This window comes from Anolis carolinensis, unplaced genomic scaffold (genome assembly GCF_035594765.1).
Source record: "Anolis carolinensis isolate JA03-04 unplaced genomic scaffold, rAnoCar3.1.pri scaffold_10, whole genome shotgun sequence".
NCBI lineage: Eukaryota > Metazoa > Chordata > Lepidosauria > Squamata > Dactyloidae > Anolis > Anolis carolinensis.
This window is the reverse complement of record NW_026943821.1, coordinates 446,262-473,706: the sequence shown is the minus strand read 5'-3', so window position 1 is coordinate 473,706 and position 27,445 is coordinate 446,262. Positions and strand designations below refer to the sequence as shown.

The following is a 27,445-nucleotide window of genomic DNA, read 5'->3' as shown; positions in this document are numbered from 1 at the left end:
GATTGTGTTTTTCCCGCATAAAGGCAGAAAAGGCTTGGACTAGATGGCCTTTAGAAGTCTCTTCCAACTCTAAGATTGTACGGTTCAATTGTTGTTGTTATGGTAAGGCTGGATGGCCATCTGTTGGGAGGGATCGGATTATGTTTTCTGCAATATAATTACTATTGCCAAGCAATGGCTATATTACTTCCATCCGGACATTAGACTACTCTGGGTGCAGCCTAGGATCACCTTGGCCTTTTCCGCTGCTGCATCACACTCTTGGCTCATTCGCTTATCTTACTATTCTCAAGAGATACCTTACTATTGCCAAGCCATGGCTATATTACTTCCCTCCATCTGGACATTAGACTCCTTCAGCCTAGCATCACATTGGCCTTTTCTGCTGCTGCATCACTCTTGGCTCACGTTTGGTTGTATATCTTACTATTCTCAAGAGCTACCTTACTATTGTCAAGCCATGGCTATATTACTTCCCTCCATCTGGACATTAGACTCCTTCAGCCTAGCATCGCCTTGGCCTTTTCTGCTGCTGCATCACACTCTTGGCTCACGTTTGATTGTATATCTTACTATTCTCAAGAGATACCTTACTATTGCCAAGCCATGGCTGTATTACTTTCCTCCATCCGGACACTAGACTCCTCTGGGTGCAGCCTAGCATCACATTGGCCTTTTCTGCTGCTGCATCACACTCTTGGCTGATGTTCAGCTTGTAGTCTAGTAAGACTCCTTGATGATAATGGTGATGATAGCCACCATGTATTTATTTCTCTCAAGCCAGGTGCCACTCATCCTACATTATTTCCTCCATCCAGACACTGTCTTCCTATGGATGCAGCCTAGCATCGCATTGGCCTTTTCTGCTGCTGCATCACGCTCTTGGCTCACATTCAGCCATATATCTTACTACAGTAGAGTCTCACTTATCCAACATTCGCTTATCCAACGTTCTGGATTATCCAACGCAGTCTGCCTCCCACTTGGATCCACAGCCTTTTCTCTAGGCAGCAAGGACTGAACTTTTTATGGATTTAATTTCCGAAAATGTTGTTACTGCAAGTTCATTTTCTGCAATTCCATCTTTATTTGTAGTCAATTTCTTAGCAGCCAATGTTTTGGTAGTCAATGCCTTCAATACATTGCGATGTTGTGGTGCTAAATGTGTAAATATATTGTACTGAACTGCTTTTCCTGTCGATGTATTGTAAAACATGATGTTTTGGTGCTTAATTTATAAAATCATGATGTAATTTGACGTTTAATAGGCTTTTCCTTAGGTAGGTTAAGTCTAGTTGTGTCCGACTCTGGGGGTTGGTGCTCATCTCCATTTCTAAGTCGAAAAGCCGGCGTTCTCCGTAGACACCTCCAAGGTCATGTGGCCAAAGGCATGACTGCATGGCTTTTCCTTAATCTCTCCTTATTATCCAACATTTTCACTTATCCAACGTTCTGCCAGCCCGTTTATGTTGGATAAGTGAGACTTTACTGCATATGACTTTCCTCCATCTGGATACTAGACTCCTTTGGATGCAGCTAAGAATCGCATTGGCCTTTTTCACTGCTGCGCCACACTCTTGGCTCATGTTTCCCACTGAGGCCGAGAGAGTGTGACTCCCCCAAGGCCACCCAAAGGATGTTTTTTCCCAATAGGCCCTGCCTTCGCATCTGATCCCGGCCCAGCTTTCGCAGGGAGACCTAGAAATCGAAGGTGCTGCATGGCGTGGTTTTCCGGATCAAAACCCCTGCTCTTGAAGGCCTGGCCGCCTTGCCCCATTGAAGGACAGACAGAGGACCCATAAGTGGGAGACTGGACCCTCCCTGCCTGGGGAATGGGCGCAGCAAGGAAAGGCCGCCACCTGGTGCCCAAAGCCTGCCATTGCAGAGTTCCTTCTCTGCCTTTCTAAACATTATTTTAATAGGTTACATATATATTTATATTATACGTCATTATTATTATATCTATCTATCTATCTATATTAGTATCTGTAACATATTATTAAAATATGTTTAATATATTTAATATATTATTAATATATATATATATATATGTATATATATATGTATATATATATATATATATATATATATATATATATATATATATTGAGAGAGAAATAAATACATGGTGGCTATCATCACCATTATCATCAAGGAGTCTTACTAGACTACAAGCTGAACATCAGCCAAGAGTGTGATGCAGCAGCAGAAAAGGCCAATGTGATGCTAGGCTGCACCTAGAGGAGTCTAGTGTCCGGATGGAGGAAAGTAATATAGCCATGGCTTGACAATAGTAAGGTAGCTCTTGAGAATAGTAAGATATACAACCAAACGTGAGCCAAGAGTGATGCAGCAGCAGAAAAGGCCAATGTGATGCTAGGCTGCACTAAGAGGAGTCTAATGTCCAGATGGAGGCAAGTAATATAGCCATGGCTTGGCAATAGTAAGGTATCTCTTGAGAATAGTAAGATAAGCGAATGAGCCAAGAGTGTGATGCAGCAGCGGAAAAGGCCAAGGCGATCCTAGGCTGCACACACACACACACACACAAGCTGTGCCCGGCCACGCGTTGCTGTGGCGAAGTATAATGGCATTGGAAATAAAGTACAGTAGAGTCTCACTTATCCAACATAAACTGGCCAGCAGAACGTTGGATAAACAAATATGTTGGATAATAAGGAGAGATTAAGGAGAAGCCTATTAAACATCAAATTAGGTTATGATTTACAAATGAAGCACCAAAACATCATGTTACACAACAAATTTGATAGAAAAAGTAGTTCAATACGCAGTAATGCTATGTAGTAATTACATACGAATTTAGCACCAAAATATCACGATGTATTGAAAACTGACTACAAATATGTGTTGGATAATCCAGAACGTTGGATAAGCAAGTGTTGGATAAGTGAGACTCTACTGTATATATTTGAGCTCCGGTGGCGAAGTGCATTAAAGCACTGAGCTGGAGACCGAAAGGTCCCAGGTTCAAACCCCGGGAGGGCGTGAGCCCCAGCTCCTTTTCCTTTACTTACATATATATTTATACTATACGTCGATATTGTTATGATATTTATCTTTATATTATATATATATTAGTATGTGCAACATATTATTTAAAAAGGCCAAGGCCAAGGCCGCACAATATCTTCCCTTCCGCTGACATTTCCTTCAAGAGATGAAGGGATGCATTTGCAAATGTTTTCCCTTCCAAAGTAAATGCCGGGAAAGTACATTTGTTCCTTCCTTCTTTCTTTCTTCCTTCATTCCCTCTCTCTCCCCCCCCCCCCCTCCTTCAGTTTCCTTTCTTCCTTCTTCCATTCCTTTCTTCTCCTTCATGTTCCATTCTCCTGTCCTTCCTTTCTCTCCTTCATTTTTTGCTTCCCTCCTTCCTTCTCCTTCATTTTCTTCTCTCCTTCCTTTCTTTCTTTTTCTTGCTTCCTTCTCTCCTTCCTTTCTTCCCCTCCTTTTCTTTTCTTCCTTCCTTCTCTCCTTCCTTTCTTCCTCTTTCCATTTCTTCCTTCATTCCTTCTTTTTCTCACCCTTTTCTTTCTTGCGTCCTTCCCCCATTCCTCCTTTTGCTTTCTCCCTCTCTTCTGTCTCCTTCCTTTCTTTCTTCCTTCCCCTTTGTTAATGCTTGTCTATTTTTAGGTTTTCCATTGCATCATTGGTTTTGACATAACCACTATGAGCCCCTTCATAATAATAAAAATCAGTACAAGAAAACCGCACTACAAACTAGAGCTGACAGCTGGCACAGCAAAACATTGCAAGGATCAGGCCTTCTGTCTCCTTCTTCAGGGTCCCATTCGTGAGCCAGAGCCAGGTCTTCTCCTTATCAGCTTTTCCTTCAATTTTGTCAAGGAACTTTCCATGCCATGTTTTGTTGTGCCAGCAGTCAGCTCTAGTTTGTAGTGTGGCTTTCTTGTACTGGTTTTTTGTCTGCTGTGTTTTGAGGAGTTTCTGATTTTTGACTTCAATCAAAGCAGGTTCTTCACTTTGCTTTACATATTCTGCCAGGGCATGTTCTTCTTCTTTGACTGCCTGTTTTACTTGTAAGAGTCCTCTGTCCCCTGATCTTCTAGGCAGATATAGCCGGTCAATATCACTGAGAGGGTGCAGTGAGTAATGAATGGTCATGAGTTTTCTATTTCATTTTAGAAAACCTCACAGTTATGAAATGCTATTATTATTATTATTATTATTATTATTATATAATAATTTGGGTCCCATCGGCACACTGGACAATCCTGCCTTCTAATCCTTCATCATTCTGGGATTTGTAGTGCAAGGAAGCTCCTTCCCTAGTCCCATATGTCTGACTTGCAGGGCGAAGTGCCATAGGGTGACACTCTTGCCTGGAGAGCTGTGGTCAAAAAGCATTGACCGCCTTGCTTGACCACGGGCCAAAGGGGCCTTCCGTCTCTTGCCACCCTTTGCGTGTCCAACAGGGGGCCCCACCCCACAACCGGCAATAACTGGGGGATGCTGGGAGTTGTAGTCCAACCCGTCCAACCCAAATAAGGAATGTTCTCCCTTCGGCCGCGTAAAAGAATCAAGTATTTTCACGTTTATTTTGTCATTTGAGGGGGGGGGGAGTCAGGGGGTGTTTGCCACTAAAGTCTCCGTTTCTTTTTCTTTTTGGCTCCTAGATAGAAATTTCTCCCAAAAAAGAAGGAATGAAAGAAAACGGAAATTAAAAAAAAGACAGACAAGACATTGTTGTTGTTGTTGAGGGAGGGGGGCTCCCGGGCCCCGACCCCCTTCCGTGGGACCCCACAATCCCTTATATTGGGGCCTCGATGGGCCTCTTCCCCCCAGCGTCAACCTTTCGCCCCCAAAGGGGAAGGGGCCCCTATATTACTAGAAAGGCAAAGCGGGTGGAGTGTCCCCAGCGGGTAGAGTGTCCCCCCAAGATTGGGACAGCGGCATCTTTTTCGGGGCATCCCTTCAAACCCAATAGTTTTTGGGCACCGACGGCAGAAAGGTGGGGGTCAAGGCAGAGAGGGGGGGTCCGCAAGGGTCGGCTCACCCCATAGAATAGCGTTCCCCTCATTTCCTATGACTCCAAACAATGGGGTTCCCTGTTTCCCTTTCGTCTCTTTCCGCCCCCAAAACATTGGGTGGGGGGCTCCTGCCATAATGTGCGACCCCATGAGACCGGGTTGGGGGGCTCTGCCGTGTCTCATGACCCACAAAGTTGGGTTAAGAGGGTCTTCCGTCTGTTTTCCCCATCCTAAAGTTGGGTCAAGGGGTCTCCTGCCGTCCCATAATGCTCCGTGGGGTGGGGTTGGGGGCTTCTGCCAACTCCTTTCGCCCACAAAGAGGGCATCGATATCCCACAAAATTGGGTCGAGGGGCTTCTGCCGTAATGCGTGACCCCATAAGACTGGGCTGGGGGCTTCCGCCATCTCCCGCGACCCCCCAAAGTTGGGCCGAGGGGGCCTTCTGTCTCTTTTCACCCCACGGAATTGGGTCGAGGGGCTTCGGCCGTCTTCCATGGCCCCCCAAGATGTTCCGGCCGTGCTTTCGCTGCATCGTGGGGCCGGACGGAGCCTGCAAAGACGGCTGTGAGGTCCCATCGTCCACCCAAAAAAGTGACCCGAGGTCCCAGTGTCCACTCAAGAGAGAGAGAGAGAGAGGGGGGCTGCCAATGTCCGCCCGGAATTCCTCTTCTCCCAAAGCAGGCCTCCCTTTGGGGTCGAGGGTTGGGGCTTTGCTGCCCCCCAAAAGTAGACAGGGCTTTTCATATGGGGGGTCTTTCGGGGTCCCCCAAAGGCATACGCACAGCGTACATGTCTACCGAGGGCCTCCGCCGGAGAGAGCGAAGGCAGGGGGAGGGGGGCAACGGGGGGGCCATGGGGGGGCTCACTCCGCCTGGCCTCCCCCTCCTCCCCCCGAGGCCCCTCCCCCCGCGGAGGCCCCTCCCCCCTTCCTGCCCGGCCGGGGGGAGCCCTCCTCGCGCTCGTGGGGGGGGCGGAGGGGGGGGGCAGCAGGGGGGTCCCCCGGGGGGTCGGGGGCGCCCCTCCCCGCAGAGTCTGGATGCGCCGGCACTCGTGGCAGATGCGCACGTGGGCGCAGGGCCGGGGGGGGTCCCCCTCCCCCTCCTCCCCCCGGTCGGGGGGGCCGGGGGCTCCTCGAGGAGGCGCTGGGGTCCGGGGTCCGAGGCCAGGCTCCCCGAGTAGAGCTTCCCGTTGCTGAGGCGCATCTCCCGCACCGCGCGCAGGGACAGCGGCCCCCCCCGCGAGGACGACGACGACAGGGAGCCGGGCCCCGCGCCCAGGTGGTGGTGGTGGTGGTGGTGGTGGCGGCGCGGGCGGCGGCGGGCGCGGGAGGGCTTGCGGCAGGAGACGGCGTGGCGCAGCTCGCGGAGCATCTCCTGGCAGACGGAGATCTGCAAGCGGACAAGAGAAGGGAAGGGAAGGGAAGAGAGGGTTGGTCAGGGGCTGGGCTAGGTGCCCTCTGGGGGGCCCTTCCCCAGCCAGGATCCCTTGCGGGTCCCTTTATGACCAATAATAATAATAATAATAATAATAAATTTTGTTTCTACCCAGATCTCCCCATGGGGACTCAGGCCGGCTTCCGACATAGTAACAGGCAACCATTCAATGGCTATCTAAACAATGCAGAGCTAGATTGAGATCTATCATTATATATACTAATTTCACATATGCATTTCCCCCTGAAACGTTTGTAAATCCTCTCTCTCTATATATGTGCATTTCCCTCCTGCAATATTTGCAAGCCCTATATATCTATGCTTATATCTAGCCAGACATCTATATATATGTGTGTGTGTGTGTGTGTTTCCCCTGCAATATTTGCAAGCCCTATATATCTATATTTTTATCTATCTAGACATATCTATATTTGTAGCCAGACATCTATATATATGTGTGAGCATTTCCCCTGCAATATTTGCAAGCCCTATATATCTACATTTTTTATCTATCTAGACATGTCTATATATATTTGTGTGCGCATTTCCCCCCTGCAACATTTGCAAACCCTATATATCTATATCCATATATGTCTTTAGACATCTCTCTGTCTATAGATAATTCTATCTATACAGGATTTGCAGAGACTTGTAAATATGTGAGGGGAAAATTAATATATAAAAATATTGTATACATCTAGATACAGATACACAGGTACGTGGAAATCTATATATCTATCTATCTATCGGATTTGTAAAGCCCTGCAAACATACCGTATGAGGGGGAAATTAATATATAAAATTAATGTATATGGATAGATACAGATATATAGGTTAGGAACACAGGGATTGCAAAGGCTTGCAGGGCGAAATACCTATATATCTGTAGGAGAGATTAACAAATAGTTCAGGGGAAAATGCTTTCATAAGATTAATGAATATGTATTTTTCTTCTTCCTGATTCTCTTTTCAAAACATTCCCTTGATTAAGAGCGAGGGAGGCTTTGGAAAAGAAAACACACTGATAAGGGAGAGGAAGAGGATGTATCTCATCTATTGCAAGCCATGGCCCCCAGGCTCCGCTGCCTGGCCTTGACCCCATTATAAGGGCTGAAAAACTCGGCTTATCTTTGAGTATATATGGTAATTGGATCAGAATAGATCAGCCCTCCCGGTGCTGAAGTCCAAAACACCTGGAGGGCCGAAGTTTGCCCATGCCTGGACTAGATGGATTTTGGGGTTCTTTCCAAAGCTAGGATTCTATCGAGGTTCCTGCATAGTTGAATGGGATCAGACTAGATTGCCTCTGGGGCTCCCTTCCAAAACCAGGATTCTATGGAAGTTCCAGCAATACCGAATGGGATTGGATACGATGGCCTTTGGGAGTTCCTTCCAAAGCGAGGATTCCATAGCTGAATGGGATGAGACTAAATGGCCTTTGTGGGACCCTTCCAAAGCAAGGATTCTATGGAGGTTCCGGAATGGCTGTATTGGATTGGTATAGGTGACCTCTTGGGCCCCTTCCAAAGCCTGGATTCCATGGGTGTGAATGGGATCAGACTAGATGTCCGTTGGAGTCCCTTCCAAAGCCAGGAATCTCTTGTGGCTCCTGCATAGCTAAATGGGACCAGGCTAGATGACCTCTAGGGTCCCTTCCCACTCCAGTGGATTCAGGACTGCCTTGGAAGGTGTCGGACGGTCCTTCTTTCAAATCGCGAAGAAGGTAGTGAGAAGGCCCCAGAGAAAGAAGGGGGAGAACATGGCTCACCTCCTCGTGCTCGGCCGAGCGCCGCGTGGCCCACACAAACTCCATGACAGCCACGAAGACGGCGATGATGAGGCCGCAGATGAGCACCACGAAGATGCCCCCGATGTTCTCCATGCCCAGCCCTGGTCCGGAGCGGAGAAGGAGAAAGAAGGAAAGAAAGAAGGAAAGAAGAAAGATAGATTTAGGCCATAGATGGGACCCAATGACATTCGACACCTGACTTCTGATTATTACACCCTGGGACACGATTGTTGTTCCTGGGTTATAAATGCCATTTCCTAATGAGTTCTATCATAAAAATATGGGGAAAGTGTAGTAAGCTGCACAAACTTTGTTTCCACGGGAAGGACATCATCCTGGTTTTGCACGTTTGGCTCTCGTGGTTTTCCAATGAATATATCTCATCGTCGACTCTCAACTAATTCATCCACAAAAAACAAGGTTCCTGATATAGAACAACTACTTTCATATGTTATTTGAGTGATTATATTGCTTCTGTTTATGTGATTGTTTTAGTCAATTGTTATGTTTTTTTTTTTAATTCTTATAGCGTTTTATAGTGTTTTCAGTGTTTTATTGTACAACTAGCTGTGCACAGCCACGCGTTGCTGTGGCGAAGTCTGGTGGTCTGGGAAATAAAGTATTGAGGAATTGGTGGTAGTTAAGGTAAAGGGTGAAGGTTTTACCTTACATTAAGTCCATTATAAATGGGTTATATAGCTGTGTGGAAGGGCCTTGAGTCTACACTGCCATATAATCCAGTTCAAATCTGATAATCTGTATTTTATAGGCAGTGTGGAAGAGGCCTAAGTGAGGCCTAACTCTGCCTGTTCCCTGGGCTGCGTGGGTTGCTAGGAGACCAAGTGGGTGGAACTTAGCCTTCTAACTGGCAGCAATTGGATAAAAACAATTCTTCCTCTCCCTCTAATGAGGACTTTATTTTTCTTTTCTTTTTGTTGTATGAACGTAGAGGCATGGATGAGGGGTTGTGCTGCCAAGTTTAGTGTTTCTGGGATGTGTAGTTTTGTTGTTTTGTCCTAGGCCAAAATTCCATTACCCTTTTATATATATAGATGTTTTATGCTGATTTTATATTGGAAACCGCCCTGAGTCCCTTTCGGGAGAGAGGGCGGTATACAAATAAACTTTTACTTACTTACTTACTTTCAAAGTCAGGACTGCACAATTAAACAGGAAAAAACACTTTCAAACCAGGAACAGATTTCTTTATTTAGAGGCTGTTGGCCATCTGTCGGGAGTGGTTTGATGGTGTGCTATGACTTCTGTTTCTTTTCAGGAACAGGACATTTTTCAAATTTTGTTAACATGGTGTTATCTGCAGTTTGCAAAGCTACTAATTTGCAAGATATTTATTACCTGCAGTTTGCAAAACATTTAGTATCTGTAGTTGTTTCCTCTGTGTATTTGCTTTGATGGCTGATACACAACAACAACAACAAAAGTAGAAACAGTTGCCTTTCCTGCAGCCGTGAAAGAAAGAAGAAAAGAGGGATGATGGCCAAGGAGAACTCAAGGAACAGCAGAAATTGCTATTTCCACGCACTACAGCCGGCACTCTGCACACTATGCTCAGGGGCGCTACGCATGTGCAATGCTGTCCTTCCTTTGTGTCTCAATCAAGTATTTATTATTATTATTATTATTATTATTATTATTATTATTATTTCCTTGTGCAATGGCCACATCTATTGTTTCGTGTCTCAATCAAGAAGAGGAGAATAATAATAATAATATCTTCATACAATGGCCACATCAAGGGACTAGTAGTAGCAGTAGTAATTCAAGAGGATAATAATAACAACTAAAGCAAAACGTACTGCAGGACCTTTCTGCAAAAGCAAATGTTTTACAGTTTAATAAACTGTTCCCATGTTTTCATGATGAAAACAATGAGGAAATAATGACATTTGTAACTCAGGAACAAAAAAATGGGTTTTATATTCCAATAAATTCCTTGCAAACTGCAGATAATAAATCCCTTGCAATGTCTACCCTTGTCTGCCTGCGTCTCCCCCGGCGGCCACCAGAGGGAGCCCCTTGAAGAGTGTTGCCATGGCTGCTTCTAAAGCATACTTGGTGAAAATTTTGTTACTATACCGAGACTAATGAAATTTTGCTACTATTTTGCTGTAATAATTGCACATAATCATTACTATAATTGGGGAGACTTCAGGGGCTCCTATTTCCCTCATTTTTAGAGATATTTACTGCCACAGTGGTAGAATGCACTGTCCACTGTTAGCCCATCAAATTTCAGAACGTTTCGCTTATCCACAGATTTTTGGAGAATTTTCAAAGTTTTTATAAACAACTTTTTTTAATAATAAAGAAAATCTGTTCTTAGTTTCAAAGTGTTATTTCTTGTTTAATTGTGTAGTCTTTACTATGGAATTAGTTGTTTTACTCCAGGAACATTGTTTTTGTGGCAGAAACATCGCTAAATTGGTGGAGACTCAACCAAGCAAAACGTGCTGCTATCTATAGGACGACGTCCCTTGCGCAAAGACAACATTTTTTGCAAAGTGATAGAACAGTGGTTCCCAAACTTATTTGGTCTACCGCCCTCTTTCCAGAAAAAATATTACTCAGCGCCTCCTAGAAATTAATTTCTTTTACATTTTTACAGCAATTAAACAGAAAGATATATATATTAATGTTTCTACCTTTTTCATAAAAAAAGAAAGGTGTAAATTAGAAACATTGAAGTTTGAAATTATGAAACTATTTTTTGAACTCAGAATAGAAAGGTAATGCAAAATAAGTTAAAACATTCAAATGCACCTGTGGCCATCACCGCCCCCCTGAATTGCTGCAGCGCCCACCAGGGGGCGGTAGCACCCACTTTGGGAATCACTGTGATAGACTGTCACCATGTTTTTATGACAGACCCAATTCGGAACTGACATTGATAACCCAGGAACAGAAATCATAGTGTAGAACATCAACAAATGCATTGGAATTCTGGGTTGGCAGTGGCGACAGACCAATCTCCTCTCCTGATTGGTGCTTTCTGATGCTAATGCATGCTGGGAAACGTAGTTTGGGGCAGAGCCTTTTGAATTCTTTGACATAGGGCTCCTCCCCTTCCCGAATTACATTTCCCAGAGTTCTGTGCTGCTCCCAAAATGCACTGCTCCCTCTTTTCCCGGCTCCTAATGCCGAGACGCCATTAATTCCAGGCAGGCAGCCTTTTTGGCTTAACGATTTTGCTTCCTTGTATTGAATATGAAACTGACTTTGGGAGCCTTCTAAGATTTGCAAAACTAAAATAAAAAGTATGGGGTTGGTTTTGATTCTAAAATATTTCAGGGTGGCTTCCGACTTACAAAACTTCCGATTTTCTTACGAATTCCGATTCTCCCGATCTTTTTGCACATGCCTAATGGGCACGATGCACCCAAGTCGAGGTCCCAAGGGTCCCTTCCTGTCCTATGTGTTCCCAATTGGGGTCTCCCACCCGCCCGCCCACCCGCTCCCTTCCGCTGACCGTGGACCCCTGACCTTTGGCTCGGTGGTCCTCCTCCTTGGGGCACTTGCTGCCCTCCCACCACTTCCGCTTCAGGATCTCCAGCCGGTTGTTCTCCTGCAGCTGGAGGATGGCCAGCGTGATCTCGTCGCGGAACGGGGAGCCTGGCGGAGGAGGGGCAAGATTGACACCCAGCCACAAGATTGACACCCAGACCCATCCCGCCCCCAGCGTTGGCTCCGTGCGTCCAGATCGGGCCCAAAACGGGCCGCCAGACAGACAGGACCCACGGCAAGGGTTAACTGGAGAGGCCCTCACTTATTTAGAGCCAAGTCTATTAGTACAGGCATGGGCCATCTTCGGCCCTCCCTCCAGGTGTTTCGGACTCCAACTCCCACAATTCCTAACAGCCTACCAAGTTTGTCCATGCCTGGTTTAGTATGAATGGACTTGGAAAGGTTGCACAAACCCACAGAAGATGGGAGTTGAACAACATGCACAACGAGGTACAAATAAACCACATAAATACATAAATAAACATAATAATAATATTAATAATAGAAGCCCAGTAGTGACTTGCAGTGGCACAATGAGTGGTGGTAATAATAATAATAATAATAATAATAATAATAATAATAATAATAATAATAAGGAACCACAGTTGTGACCTGCAGCAGCACAATGCAAGGTAACAACAACAACAAGCACAACAACAATAATAATATTAATAGGAAGTTACAGGAGTGACTTGCTGTGGCACAATTCAGGATATAAATAAACATAATAATAATAATCATCATCATCATCATCACACAGTCCTAGACACTTGGGAAGTGTTCGACTTGTGATTTTGTGAAACGAAATCCAGCATATCTATCTTGTTTGCTGTGTCATACAACGTCGTTGTGTCAATAATAATAATAATAATAATAATAATAATAATAATAATAATAATAATAATCGGGAGCCACAGTGGTGACCTGAAGCAGCACAATGCAAGGTAATAACAACAACAACAACTACTACTACAACAATAATATTAATAGGAAGTCACAGGAGTGACTTGCTGTGGCACAATGCAGGATATAAATAATAATAATGATGATGAGGATAATAATAATAATAATAATAATAATAATAATAATAATAATAATAATAATAATAATAGGAAGCCTCAGTCATGGCCTGCAGCTGCACAATGCGATGCCCAAGGACAAAGCCTGGGTCAGGCTGGACGGCCTCAGTGGCCCCAGAGAAGTGCCTGCTGCTGACCCTTGGCCCACCCCTGGCCCCGCCCCCTTGGGCCACTGACCGAGGGGCATGCCGATGCCGTAGCCCTTGGTGTCCAGCAGCCCCCCGATCTGGGTGAGGTTGCAGTTGAGGCGGCGGTGGTACTCGTTCATGGTGCTCTCCAGCAGGAAGGCGTACTTGGAGTTGAGGACCCGGGCGATGCCCTCCTCGGTGCTCTTGACGAAGACGCTCGGCTGCTTGGAGTGCATGTAGTTCCACATCCGCTGGTACGTCTGGTACCGGGAGTTCTGCCCAGAAACAGAGGGAGGGAGGGAAGCCGGTTGGAGGACATCGTCACACAGTTTTTGATCCTGGCCCATAAATGGCAGGACAGAGCTGGACTGGATGACCCTTGGGATCCCTTCTAACTCTAGGATTCCATCTGGGGCAGGTGTGTCTCAATCAGGAAGAGAATTATTATTATTATTATTTCTTCATGTAATGGTCGCATCCATTGCTTTGTGCCTCAATCAAGATGATGATGATAATAATAATACTAATAATAATTTCTTTATGTAATGGTCACATATATTGCTTTGTGTCTTAATCAATAAAATTATTATTATTATTATTATTATTATTATTATTCATGTAATAGTCACATCCATTGCTTTGTGTCTCAATCAAGAAGATGATGATAATAGTAATACTAATAATAATTTCTTTATGTAATGGTCACGTATATTGCTTTGTGTCTTAATCAAGAAAATTATTATTCATGTAATGGTCGCATCTATTACGTTGTACCTCAATCAAAAAATATTATTTCTTCATGTAATGGTCACATCCATTGCTTTGTGTCTCAATCAAGAAGATGATGATAATAATAATACTAATAATAATTTATTTATGCAATGGTCACGTATATTGCTTTGTGTCTTAATCAAGAAAATTATTATTATTATTCATGTAATGGTCGCATCTATTACGTTGTACCTCAATCAAAAATTATTATTTCTTCATGTAATGGTTGCATCCATTGCTTTGCGCCTCTATCAAGAAGATGATGATAATACTACAAAAAATAATAATTTCTTCATGTAATGGTCACGTATATTGCTTTGTGTCTTAATCATGAAAATTATTATTATTATTATTGTTATTGTTATTATTAATGTAATGGTCGCATCTATTACTTTGTACCTCGATCAAAAATAATTATTTCTTCATGTTATGGTCGCATCCATTGCTTTGTGCCTCAATTAAGAAAATTATTATTATTTCTTCATGTAATGGTCGCATCTATTGTTTTGTGTCTCAATCAACAAAATTATTATTTCTTCATGTAATGGTCGCATCTATTACTTTGTACCTCAATCAAAAATTATTATTTCTTCATGTTATGGTCACATCCATTGCTTTGTGTCTCAATCAATAAAATTATTATTATTTCTTCATGTAATGGTCACATCCATTGCTTTGTGCCTCAATCAAGATGATGATGACAATAATAATAACAATTTCTTCATGTAATGGTCACGTCCATTGCTTTGTGTCTCAATCAAGAAAATTATTATTATTTCTTCATGTAATGGTTGCAGCCATTGCTTTGTTCCTCAATAATAATAACAATAATAATAATTACTATTATTATTATTTCCTCATGTAATAGTCGCATTCATTGCTTTGTGCCTCAATCAAGAAGAGAATTATTAATATTATTACTTCTTCATGCAATGGCCACATCCATTGCTTTGTGCCCCAATCAACAACAACAATAATAATAATAACAACAACAATGTGCAATGGCCACATCAATTGCATTGTGTCTAAATCAAGGGAATCATAATCACAGATGATTTCACTATATAACAACATTCGAAAAACATTCTGTTCTTAGCTTGAAAGTATTATTTCCCATGTTTTTATGATAGAACCAATTCAGAAATAAGGACATTTATAACTCAGGTACAAAAATCATATGATATAGTGTCATCATTCTTAATTGATCCACAGGGAGGGGTGTGTATTATTATTATTATTATTATTATTATTATTATTATTATTATTATTATTATTATTATTATTCCTATCACTACATTTTCCTGTTATGAATATCTTTGAGCCACTTTTTGCTGGGATCTACGCCTGGTTCCAAAGTGGAGAAGAATAAAGTCATTGCATTGATTGATTGATTAATGAATTGATACTTGGCCTCCAAACTAAGAAGCACCTGCTGCCTGAGCCCAGTATCAAAGGCAGGACGTATCCGTTTGATATTTTCCTCTTTTTCCTTCCTTCAAAAGCCCATGTCCTTTATTATAAATGGACATTTCGGATGCCATTGTGTCCAAGGAAGCCTCTTGGTCAGCCGGAACGTCCTCCTTTCCCCCAAACCCATTGTCCATCCCTCCGTCCATCCGCCGCCTTGTTTATCGATCGATTCCCCTTCATTAACGTCGTCTCCGGGAGCAAAGGCTGCTGTTACTACGGAGACGGGTTGTCAGGGCAACGGAGAGCAGGATGGAGACAAGAGGAGAGGGAGGGATGGGGGACCGGTCACCGCCACCTTGGCGACCGTCGCCATGGAAACCTCCCCCCCCCAAGTGTCCTTTGGGATCCGTGGCCTGACCTCGGGATAAAGGGAAAGGGACGAAAGGGACGGGACCGGACTCCGGCCAGAGTGACCACTGAAGGTCAGCCCGGCTGCCCAGCAAAACCGGCCAGTGGCTCCGTTGGGGTGATTTCCCAGGGGGCTTTGCATGGGAAATGTATTTTCTTCTGGAGCAAAAGGGACACAATACGGTCACGAAGATCCTTCACAAAGAGTTTGGGAAATGCATTTGGAGAGCTGGCCTTTGATATCTCTGGTTGGCTGACAAAGAACAGATGCCAGCCATAAAACGGGCCAGCCATAAAAACTCAATTACCCTCTGGTGTGTGAGAGCCCCTATAGAAATGGGCTAAAGAGAAGGTTCTGGTATTCTGTACAATAAAACCTGTTGGAATCTACCAGCATGTGTCTTGGACAGACCAGCCATAAAACCTTAATTACCCTCTCGTATGTGAGAGCCCCTATATAAATGGGCTACAGAGAATATTCTGGTATTCTGTACAATAAAACCTGTTGGAATCTACCAGCGTGTGTCTTGGACAGGCCAGCCATAAAACCTCAATTACCCTCTGGTATGTGAGAGCCCCTATATAAATGGGCTACAGAGAATATTCTGGTATTCTGTACAATAAAACCTGTTGGAATCTACCAGCGTGTGTCTTGGACAGGCCAGCCATAAAACCTCAATTACCCTCTGGTATGTGAGAGCCCATATACAAATGGGCTACAGAGAATATTCTGGTATTCTGTACAATAAAAACCTGTTGGAATCTACCAGCGTGTGTCTTGGTGCTTTTCTGGTGGAAGACTTACCCACAGCACAACTGGGAGAAGAGATCCTGACAGTCGGACATTTTAAACTCAAGGACGACCTATATAAATGTGTGTGTGTGTGTGAGAGAGATATATATATATAGTATAGCTGTGGAAGGGACCCCCAAAGGCCCTCCAACCCAGCCCTGCTCTTAACAAGGAGTCGTTCGTTTCTAACTCGGGGATGGCCTATGTGTGTGTGTGTATACATTTACGAGGGTTATCCAGAAAGTAGATTACGTTTTGGAATTAAAAAAGAACAAAGTATAGGAGAAAACATTTACCATCTGCAGTTGAAAGCCACACCCAAATACCACTTCTCAACATAGTTGCCATCCAAATCTAGGCACTTATCATAGCGATGAATGAGCTTGGCAACTCCTTCCCCACAAAACTCTGCCGCTTGCATCCTCAATGCAGCGTTTTGGCGACAATGCGCAGCTGCGGGGAGTCTTAAAAAAGGGCTGAAAAGCTAGGCTTATACTCGAGTGTATACAGTATATGTATATGTATATGTATATGTATATGTATATGTGTGTGTGTATGTGTGTGTGTGTATATATATATATATATATATATATATATATATATATATATATATGGGATAGATATAATATCATAGATTTGGAAGGGACCCCCAAAGGCCATCTAGTCCACCCCCCTTCTGCTTAAAGGGGCCCCCAGTCCAACCCAGTTCGTAACAATGAGTCGTTTGTAAACCAGACGTTTGTCAGCTTTGTTTCTGACCTGGAAGAAGGTCATGGTGGACCCGGCGTGGATGGTGCCGTACTCGATGTTGGTCTGGTCGGCCAGGTCATCGGCCGACTCGATGGGGACCTCCATGCGCTGGACGGTCAGGAAGGCGGCCAGGTTGGCCGTGTAGGAGGAGATGATGATCAGCGTGAAGGCCCACCTGGCACAACAACAACAACAACAATGTATTTAATGGATTAAATGCATTGAATGAAGACTTTAAACTCAGCCAAGCCAGGCATGGATTCCCTGCCCCACTGGAATGGGAGACACCGGGCTTTGCATATTTCTATACATTTTGCAACAGGCTTGGCTTTATGGAGACCTTGGTGGTGCAATGGGTTAAACCGCTGAGCTGCTGAACTTGCTGACCCAAAGGTCAGTGGTTTCAACCCAGGCAGCGGGGTGAGCTCCAGCTGTTAGCCCCAGCTTCTGCCAACCTAGCCGTTCGAAAACATGCAAACGTGAGTAGATCAATAGGTACTGCTCTGGTGGGAAGGTAACGGTGTTCCACGCAGTCGTGCCAGTGGCCACATGACCTTGGAGGTGTCTATGGACAATGCCGGCTCTTCGGCTTAGAAATGGAGATGAGCACCAACCCTCAGTCAGGCGCGACAAGACTTAACGTCATGGGAAAACCTTTACCTTTACCTTATAATACAATTTGGGGAGATAGGGGCGGGGTATAGAAATAAAATTATTATTATTATTATTATTATATTTTATGTTCATACTATTTGACTCAAGCTTTAAGCAAAGGCAGGTAATAAAATGTATTGTTATTATTATTATTATTGTTAGAACCGGGAACACACAGTACAGGTTGATATTATTTTTATTATTATTATTAGAACCGGGAACACACAGTACAGGTTGATATTATTATTATTATTAGAACCGGGAACACACAGTACAGGTTGATATTATTATATTATTATTATTAGAACCAGGAACACCCAGTACAGGCTGGTATTATTATTATTATTATTATTATTATTATTATTATTATTATTATTATTATTATTATTAGAACTGGGAACACACAGTACAGGTTGATACTATTATTATTATTATTATTATTATTATTATTATTATTATTATTAGAACCAGGAACACACAGTACAGGTTGATATTATTATTATTATTAGAACCGGGAACACACAGTACAGGTTGTTATTATTGTATTATTATTATTAGAACCAGGAACACCCAGTACAGGCTGGTATTATTATTATTATTATTATTATTATTATTATTATTATTATTATTATTATTAGAACTGGGAACACACAGTACAGGTTGATACTATTATTATTATTATTATTATTATTATTATTATTATTATTATTAGAACCAGGAACACACAGTACAGGTTGATATTATTATTACTATTATTATTATTAGAACTGGGAACACACAGTACAGGTTGATATTATTATTACTATTATTATTATTATTAGAACTGGGAACACACAGTACAGGTTGGTATTATTGTTATTATTATTATTATATTAGAACTGGGAAAACACAGTACAGGTTGATATTATTATTATTGTTGTTGTTGTCATTGTTATTTATACCACGCTTTCTCTCTCCTGAAGGAGGCTCAAAGTGGTTTAACCTAAAAGCATCAGCATACAATTTAAAATACTCAAATATGCAAACATTAAAACAAGATTAGCTCAAACAGTAATTTAAAATATTCAGGTCAGTGCCCAGTTCGGGATCCCAGCATACCCATTATACCTGCCTTTCCATTCAACTCCGCATTAATGAATAAAACACGAGCCAGGAACGACAGGAAATAAATCTGGGGGCCAAGACCCCCAAGCGCCGCCCACCCCAATGGGGACCCCGGGCTCCCTGCATTGTGTTCCTCTTTGCCCGGGAACAGCCTGCCCCGAATTCTCCGTTTGCGGATTAAACGTTGCCTTCGTTAATTAGAAACGTCCCCCATCAATTAATCAAGGAAAGGCTTTAGTTCTAATTAAGCAGCCAATTTCGGGTTCCGGACCTCGTTATCGTCCCAAGAGGAAGGAAAAAAAGCACCAAGGCTCCTAAGCAGAATGTTTTTGCAAAGAGGCAGATTTGAAAGGCGGTCGGTCTGTCTGCAAAAGGGTTTCTGAGGATCCCGGCCGGGAGGTCGCTCTTAAATCAGCCCATTGCTGCGGGTTCCTATTCTGTCCTTGGGACTACAACTCCCATAATGGAAGAACGGGGGATTCTGGGAATTGTAGTCCCCAAAGTACAATGACAGCTCTGTTTGCACCCATAACCTCACACCCCACATCCGTAGTTATTTCAATGGTCTTTCTTGGCCGGAATCGAGCACATCCCAATGAAGCCGGAAGCTGGAAAACATTAAATTGCCTGTCTGTATATAGTAAGGTAAAGGTATTCCCCTGACGTTAAGTCCAGGGTTGGTGCTCATCTCCATTTCTAAGCTGAAGAGCCAGCGTTGTCCATAGACACCTCCAAGGTCATGTGGCCGGCATGACTGCATGGAGCACCGTTACCTTCCCGCCAGAGCGGTACCTATTGATCTACTCACATTGGAATGTTTTTGAACTGCTAGATTGGCAGAAGCTGGGGCTAACAGCGGGCGCTCACTCCGCTCCCCGGATTTGAACCTGGGACCTTTCGGTCTGCAAGTTTAAGTTCAGCAACTCAGTGCTTTAAGACACTGAGCCACGACCCCATAAAAAAACTTCCAGCAACATGCAAAAGAATGAGGAAGTACTCCATCAAGGACTCGGTGTCACACTGGATGGATGATGAAGCAGCAGCGCCCCCTGTGGCCGGAATCGACCACACCGCAATGAAGCTGGAAGCTGGAAAACGTTAAATTGCCTGTCTGTACATGCCGTATGTCTAATAATGGCATTGAATGTTTGCCATGTATACGTGCATTGTGATCCGTCCTGAGTCCCCTTCGGGGTGAGAAGAAGGGCGGAATATAAATAATGTAAATAAATGAATAAATATCAAGTTTCATAACATTTCACCCATCTACTGATTTCTTGGGAATTTTCAAAGTTTTTTAAAAACAACAGAGGCAGTGAGCAGGTGGGTCGGAACTCACTTCAAAAGCACTAAACTTCCGAATTAGGAAGAAATTCCGAATTAAAGGCACAACCGTGATGTGTGGGTGTGTGGTTTTCCTCGCACTCATTACCGTGTGCGCTTTCTGCTCTTACCAGACGCCGCTGACGCACCGCGTGGAGAGGGCCCGGGGCATGATCTCGGAGCCCTGCTGCATGAAGCCTCCCACTGGGAACCATAGGCTGTTTCCCAGTGTATACTGGTTCTCCAGGACGTTGTGCCTCTCCCGCAGGCACGGGTGCGGGTTGTACCACTCGTAAGGGCTCAGCCTGCCAAAGGAGAAGGGACGTTAAGAACAACAATAATAATAACAACAATAATAATAGAACCATACGATCCCAGAGTCGGGAGGGACCCCCTTCTGCCCTTAAGGAAGACACCATCCGATCCCTCCCGACAGATGGCTGTATAGTATAGAGAGCTCGAAGCCCCCTTCCCTCTCCCTGCAGACCCCAAGAGAGCGCAGAGGAGAAGCCCCGGAGTCCGGCCAGCAAGGGACACTCACCGGGCGGCAAGGAAGAGGACGCAGCTGACCGCCAGGTAGGCCAGGAGCATGAAGAGCCAGACGGCCGGAGAGAAGGGGTCCAGGAAGGAGAAGTAGCCCGGCTTGCGCCCCTGGAAGGAAGGAAGGGAGGGAGGGAGGGAGGGAGGGGAAAGGCCCATTATTATTATTATTATTATTATTATTATTATTATTATTATTGACACGACATTATATGACACAGCAAACAAGATAGATATGCTGGATTTCGTATCACAAAATCACAAGTCGAACACTTCCCAAGTATCTAGGACTGTGTGATGTATTTTCGGATGATGCGTGCAGATCCCAGTAGGGTGGCCTTTTGCAGTTGGCAGATCGTAATTTTGTCCATGTCTATTGTTTCCAAATGCCGGCTGAGATCTTTTGGCACGGCACCCAGTGCGCCCATCACCACAGGGACCACCTGCACTGGTTTCTGCCAGAGTCTCTGAAGTTCAATCTTCAGGTCCTGAGAGCGGCTGAGTTTTTCCTGTTGTATTATTATTATTATTATTATTATTATCATTATTATTAGCCAGCAAGAATGAATACCCCTTACACATGCCTTATGTTGTTGTTGTTTTGTTGTTGTTATTTACTATTATTTGCCAGCAAGAATGAATCCCCCTTACACACTTCTTCTTATATTATTATTATTATTATTAGCCAGAATAAAACCCTCTAACATAGTTCTTTTTACAACATCATTGTCATCATCATGTGATATTATGATTAGTATTACTACTACTACTTCTACTACTACTACTATTTTCATTATTAGCCAGCAAGATGGAATCCCCCCCTTACACACTTCTTACTTACAACAACATCATCACCATCACCATTATTATTATTTGAAACACAGCAAGATGAGTCCACAGCAAACAAGATCCCTCTGCTGCCTGTTGTATTGGCTCACACGCTGGACACTTCTCAAGTGGCTGGGATTATGTGATGTATCGGCAAATAATGCATGCATTATATGCATGGGTAGGGTGGCCTTTTGCAGCTGACCGGTGGTGATTTTTACCATTATTATTATTATCATTATTACTACTACTACTATCATTATTAGCCAGCAAGAATTAATCCCCCTTACACACTTCCTATATTATTATTACAGTAGAGTCTCACTTGTCCAAGACTCGCTTATCCAAGGTTATGGGTTATCCAAGGCATTTTTGTAGTCAATGTTTTCAATATATTGTGATATTTTGGTGCTAAATTCGTAAATAATTACAACATAACATTACTGCGTATTGAACTACTTTTTCTGTCAAATTTGTTGTATAACATGATGTTTTGGTGCTTAATTTGTAAAATCATAACCTAATTTGATGTTTAATAGGCTTTTCCTTAATCCCTCCTTATTATCCAAGATATTCGCTTATCCAAGTTTCTGCCGGCCCGTTTAGCTTGGATAAGTGAGACTCTACTGTACTTGCATACACATAATAATAATAATAATAATAATAATAATAATAATAATAATAATAATAATATATTATTCCAGGTAAACTAAGAATGTGTGTGTATGTGTATGTATGTGTATGTGTTATATTTATAATAATAATAATAATAATAATAATAATAATAATAATAATAATAATAATAATAATAACTTTATTTTTATAACCTGCCCCATCTCCCCAATGGGGACTCGGAGCGGCTTACATGGGGACCAAGCCCGAAAACATACAACAATAAAATGATAAAACAATTATACCAACAATAAAACATCAATATCAATAAAACCATCATAGTAATCAACATATAGCATAAAATATTAAAAGCAGGAGAGTAAAACAAGGATCTGGGCCAAAGTGCAAAGTATATCAAATGGGAGAGGTAGTTTCTCAATAAAGTGCAAAATAGTAGTGGCAGAAAAGATTTATAAGGTAAAGCTAAAGGTTTCCCCTGACATTAAGTCCAGTCATGTCTGACTCTGGGGGTTGGGGCTCATCTCCACTTCTAAGCCAAAGAGCCGGCGTTGTCCGTAGACACCTCCAAGGTCATGTGGCCGCTGGCATGACTGCATGGAGCGCCGTTACCTTCCTGCCTGAGCGGTACCTATTGATCTACTCACATTGGCATGTTTTCAAACTGCTAGGTTGGCAGGAGCTGGAGCTGACAGCAGGCGCTCACTCCGTTCCCGGGATTTGAACCTGGGAGCTTTTGGTCTGCAAGTTCAGCAGCTCAGTGCTTTAACACACTTCACCACCGAGGCTATATATATGAATATAGGCACATGGTTTTTCCCTCCCAAGCCACCCAGGCAGGTCCCGAAAGGCAATGCGGACTACCATGTGGACGCGGTAGAGGATGCTGATGCCCAGGGTCATGAAGGGCTTGGAGAAGTCGATGACCTTCTCCCTCTCGGCCGTGATGGTGAAGGCCGCCACCGCCAGATCGGCCTTCTGCCGGGAGAAAAGAGAGCGATCCAGCGGTCAGCAAGGAGGAAACTACACATCCCAGCCCCTGCCCACAGACACCACGGGGAGACTTTCACCCACGTCCTCGACTGCACTGCTTCGTTGTGCTGGGGTGTGTCAATGGGAAGCCCCTTTGGCCCAGTTTCGGGGCAGAAATGAATGAAAAGCCATCACAACACAAGTCTGTGAAAATCACGTCCGCATGTCTGGTTTGATATCTGCTTCCCAGCCCCCTTGACCCCACCTTGGGGGAAAAATGGGTCCCTATTAACATAAAGGAAGAAGGAGATTCCATGAAGAGTTTTGGGTTTCCTCTAGGAAATGTGGGTGGGTGGTCTCCTTGTGCGGATTTCCCCTTGGAAAAGAGTCCAGGAGTCTCCGTTAGATCTCCGTTCGGGATCTTTTGGGTCTTCTTTTAGTGTCTTCTTTTTTTTGGGAGGGGTCCTCAATTTGGAGTTTCCTTTGGGGTCTCCTTTTATGGGGCTTTCCCTCTAGGATATGAGGGCAGTGGTCTCTTTTGGGGTCTCCTTTTGGGATCTCAATGAAATGAAGGCAAAGGGTTTGTATTGTTTTCGGTTCTGGGGTCTCCTTGCGGCATTCCTTCTACAAAAAGAGGGCTGGGGAGATCTCCTTCTGACGACTCCTTTCATGAAGGATCCCTTTTGGAAATGAGGGCAGGGTCTCCTTTGGGGGTCTCCATTTTTCAAGTCTCCTTTTAGGGGGATTCCCTGGGGTCTCCTTCTGGCGTTCCTTCTAAGAAAAGAGGGCCAGGAGGGTCTCCTTTGGGGGCTTCTTTTTGGGGGTTTCCCTTTTGGAGAGGGTCTCCTTTTTTGAGTCTCCTTTTGGGGAGGAGAGTTCTCTTGACGAGGGCAACGGGTCTGTATTCTTTTGGGATCTCCTTTTGGAGTTCCTTCTACGAGAAGAGGGCTGAGGGATCTCCTTGAGGGGTCTCCTTCTGTTGGGGGCTCTTCCTTCCTTCCTTCCTTCCTTCCTTCCTTCCTTCCTTCCTTCCTTCCTTTCCTCCCTCCTTCCTTTTCTCCTTCCTTCCTTCTCTCCTTCCTTCCCACCTTCCTTCCTTCCTTCCTTTCCTCCCTCCTTCCTTTTCTCCTTCCTTCCTTCTCTCCTTCCTTCCTCTCTCTCTCTCTTCCAGGCCACATACCCGGTTGATGAGCTCCCCCACCATCCCGGTCCAGGAGCCGTTGGGCTCGGGGGCGCCGTAGAGCCCATCTTCCACCAGCTTGATCTGGAAGCGGAACTTGAGGATGTCGGCCAGTTCGTGCAGCATGTCCACGCAGAAGCCCTCGTACTGCTCCGGCCCCGGAAGCTCCTGGAAGTTGGCGCGGCGCATGACATACGGGTTCTCCTGCGAGGGAGCAAATGCATGAATGCATGTGTAAAAGACCCTGGAGTCCTCGTGGACAATAAGTTAAATATGAGCCTACTATGTGATGCGGCTGCTAAAAAAGCCAATTGGATTTTGGCCTGCATCAATAGGGGTATAGTGTTTAGATCCAGGGAAGTCATACAATCCCTCTATTCTGCCTTGTTCGGACCACACCTGAAATACTGTGTCTAATTCTGGGCACCGCAATTTACGGGAGATGTTGACAAACTGGAATGTGTCCAGAGGAGGGTGACTAAAACAATCAAGAGTCTGGAGAACAAGCCCTACGAGGAGTGGCTTAAAGACCTGGGCATGTTTAGCTTGTAGAAGAGACGGCTAAGAGAAGACATGATAGCCATGTACAAATACGTGAAGGGAAGTCATAGGGAGGAGGGAGGGAGCTTGTTTTCTGCTGCCCTGCAGACTAGGATGTAAGGGAACAAGGGCTTCAAACTACAGGAAAGGAGATTCCACCTGAACATCAGGAAGAACTTCCTCACTGTGAGAAGGGCTGTTCAGCAGTGGAACTCTCTGCCCCAGACTGTGGTGGAGGCTCTTTCTTTGGAGGCTTTTAAGCAGAGGCTGGATGGCCATCTGTCGGAGGTGCTTTGAATGCAGTTTCCTGCTTCTTGGCAGAATGGGGTTGGACTGGATGGCCTGTGAGGTCTCTACTATTCTATGATTCTATTATTCTAGATGCCACGCACAGGGGGGTCCCACCTTCAGGGGAAAGGGCATCCGGGACAGGCCTTACCAGGATGGTGGTGACCACCAAGGTCTTGTTGACCAGGCTCTCCGAGACGTTGATGTCCAGCGTGGTGGCATTCATGGCCAGGGTCCGGTTGGAGTACCAGACCCCGATCTGGAAGGGAAAGAAAGAAAGATCACGATGTATTGAAAACATTGACTACAAAAATGCGTCGGATAATCCAGAATGTTGGATAAGCGAATGTTGGATAAGTGAGACTCTACTGTATTACTATTATTATATTACTGATGTTATTATTATTATATTTTTATCCTGTGTTCCACTTTTAAAGGCCACTCACTTTGGGGACATCAAATTTAGGAAATGACTTTGATAACCTAGCAACAAAAATTGTGTTACATAGTGTTACCTGGTGTGCAAAAACATATGTGTATATATTTGTATATGCATCATACAAGCCAAGATGGTGCAAGCAACCTTATCTGTGGAGGATACGCAAGGCCAGGGGTAACAAAGCACCCAATCGATGGGAAGACATTCGGGCACAACAAGACCAGGCAGTCGCTTTGGAGGAAATGGGGCCGGGCTGTGGCGCAGGCTGGTGAGCAGCTGCTGCAATAAATCACTCTGACCATGAGGTCATGAGTTCGAGGCCAGTCCGTAGCGGGGTGAGCACCCGTCAATTAAAAAATATATATAGCCCCTGCCCGTTGCTGACCTAGCAACCCGAAAGATAGTTGCATCTATCAAGTAGGAAATAAGGTACCACTTATGAAAGTGGGGAGGCAAGTTGGAATGAGGAAGTGCCGTTACAGTGGATGATGAAGCAGCTGCTCCTCCCTGTGGCCAGAATCGAACATCCCCTCAGGAGAAGGTTAAATTGCCTCTGCGTCTGTCTGTCTCTGTTCAATGTGTTTATGGGCATTGAATGTTTGCCCTATATGTATATAATGTGATCCACCCTGAGTCCCCTTTGGGGTGAGAAAGAAGGGTGGAATATAAATACTGTAAATAAAATAAAATAATATAAAATAAATGCCCAGGGAGGACCTGGGTCAAGGAAGCCACGGAAAACAGCAAGCCCAACCACCATGAAGGCCTTCCTTTGGCCCCGCTTACCTCCCGGTGTCCGTTCCGGGATTTCTCCAAGATCCGCAGGGTGTAGTTGGTCCTCTGGCCCTTGCTGTTGAACTCCACGCGGCCGGTCAGCCCGTCATACTCTACCTGGCCACCCAGGGACGGAGGGAGGGAGGGACGGACGGATGGACAGGGAAGGAGGGGAGAGCAGAACGAGTAAGACACACCTGGAAGGACCACGTTTGCCCATGCCTGGTGCAGACCCATATTTAGGCAGCACTGAGGTGCAGCCTAGGGTCAGCGTCTCCTCAAAGGCCTTGACCCCGACTCCGCACGCTGAAGGTCATGCCAATGGCTCACCATGCGCAGGTAGTTCATGAGGCTGGTCCCGTGCTGCCAGATGTTGGAAGAAGTGCAGGCCAAGGGCTTGACCCCGATCTCCTGGCTCCGGTTCAGCTCCCGCACCGCACTGACCACCACGTGGACGGCGTCAAACATCAGCGCGGCTGACAGCTGGAAAGAGAGCAAAACCTCCCACATTTATATATATATATATATATATATATATATATATATATATATATATATAAAATTATTATTATTATTGCGTTGCACACAGAGGATTCTCAATAGGCATGCTTTGCAGGCCCCCTCCATCCCTCATCCCAGCCTACACACTTCCACACGCATGACACACGTGTGTGCCTCGCTTACCGCCGGTCCCGGGTAAGGGCTGAGCTCGCAGTTCTCCCTCCAGGACATGTTGAGGCTGCGGACAAACTCCATGTAAAAGGGGTGGCTGGTGTTGAACATGGAGAAGCCCAGGACGTTGGAGTGGTCATCCACGATGCCCTCCAGGTGCAGGATGGGAAAGTCCTGCAGCAGAGAGAGAGAGAGAGAGAGAGAGAGAGAGAGAGAGAGGCACCTGAAGGAGTCTATGGAGGCTCTGAAGCATCCGATGGTGTCTTCATGTCTGCCAGAAAGAAGGGGGCTGGACTGGATGGTCTTTCGGTGCCCTTTCCAACTCTAGGATTCTGTCTCTATCATGTATATACGTAACGAAGTGTGAATTTTTTAGTTTACAGATGTCATGTTTAATTGCCTTTTTAAAGAG

The 27,445-nt window shown here is 44.5% G+C and overlaps 1 protein-coding gene across 1 annotated transcript in view; it reads right to left on the bottom strand.

Annotated features, from left to right (window-relative positions):
* Positions 1 to 4,547: 4,547 nt before the first annotated feature.
* grik5 (glutamate ionotropic receptor kainate type subunit 5) overlaps positions 4,548 to 27,445 on the bottom strand; it is a 56,697-nt gene continuing 33,799 nt past the window's right edge. The window contains exons 8-20 of the mRNA XM_062962677.1: positions 27,046 to 27,207; positions 26,692 to 26,844; positions 26,374 to 26,478; positions 25,300 to 25,407; positions 24,321 to 24,524; positions 23,033 to 23,146; positions 20,712 to 20,821; positions 20,302 to 20,475; positions 17,099 to 17,264; positions 13,007 to 13,232; positions 11,730 to 11,858; positions 8,208 to 8,329; positions 4,548 to 6,394 (exon numbers count right to left, since the gene is read on the bottom strand). Of these exons, the coding sequence (XP_062818747.1) occupies positions 5,747 to 6,394; positions 8,208 to 8,329; positions 11,730 to 11,858; positions 13,007 to 13,232; positions 17,099 to 17,264; positions 20,302 to 20,475; positions 20,712 to 20,821; positions 23,033 to 23,146; positions 24,321 to 24,524; positions 25,300 to 25,407; positions 26,374 to 26,478; positions 26,692 to 26,844; positions 27,046 to 27,207 (2,421 nt within the window). The 3' untranslated portion in view covers positions 4,548 to 5,746. The remainder of the gene's footprint in view (positions 6,395 to 8,207; positions 8,330 to 11,729; positions 11,859 to 13,006; positions 13,233 to 17,098; positions 17,265 to 20,301; positions 20,476 to 20,711; positions 20,822 to 23,032; positions 23,147 to 24,320; positions 24,525 to 25,299; positions 25,408 to 26,373; positions 26,479 to 26,691; positions 26,845 to 27,045; positions 27,208 to 27,445) is intronic.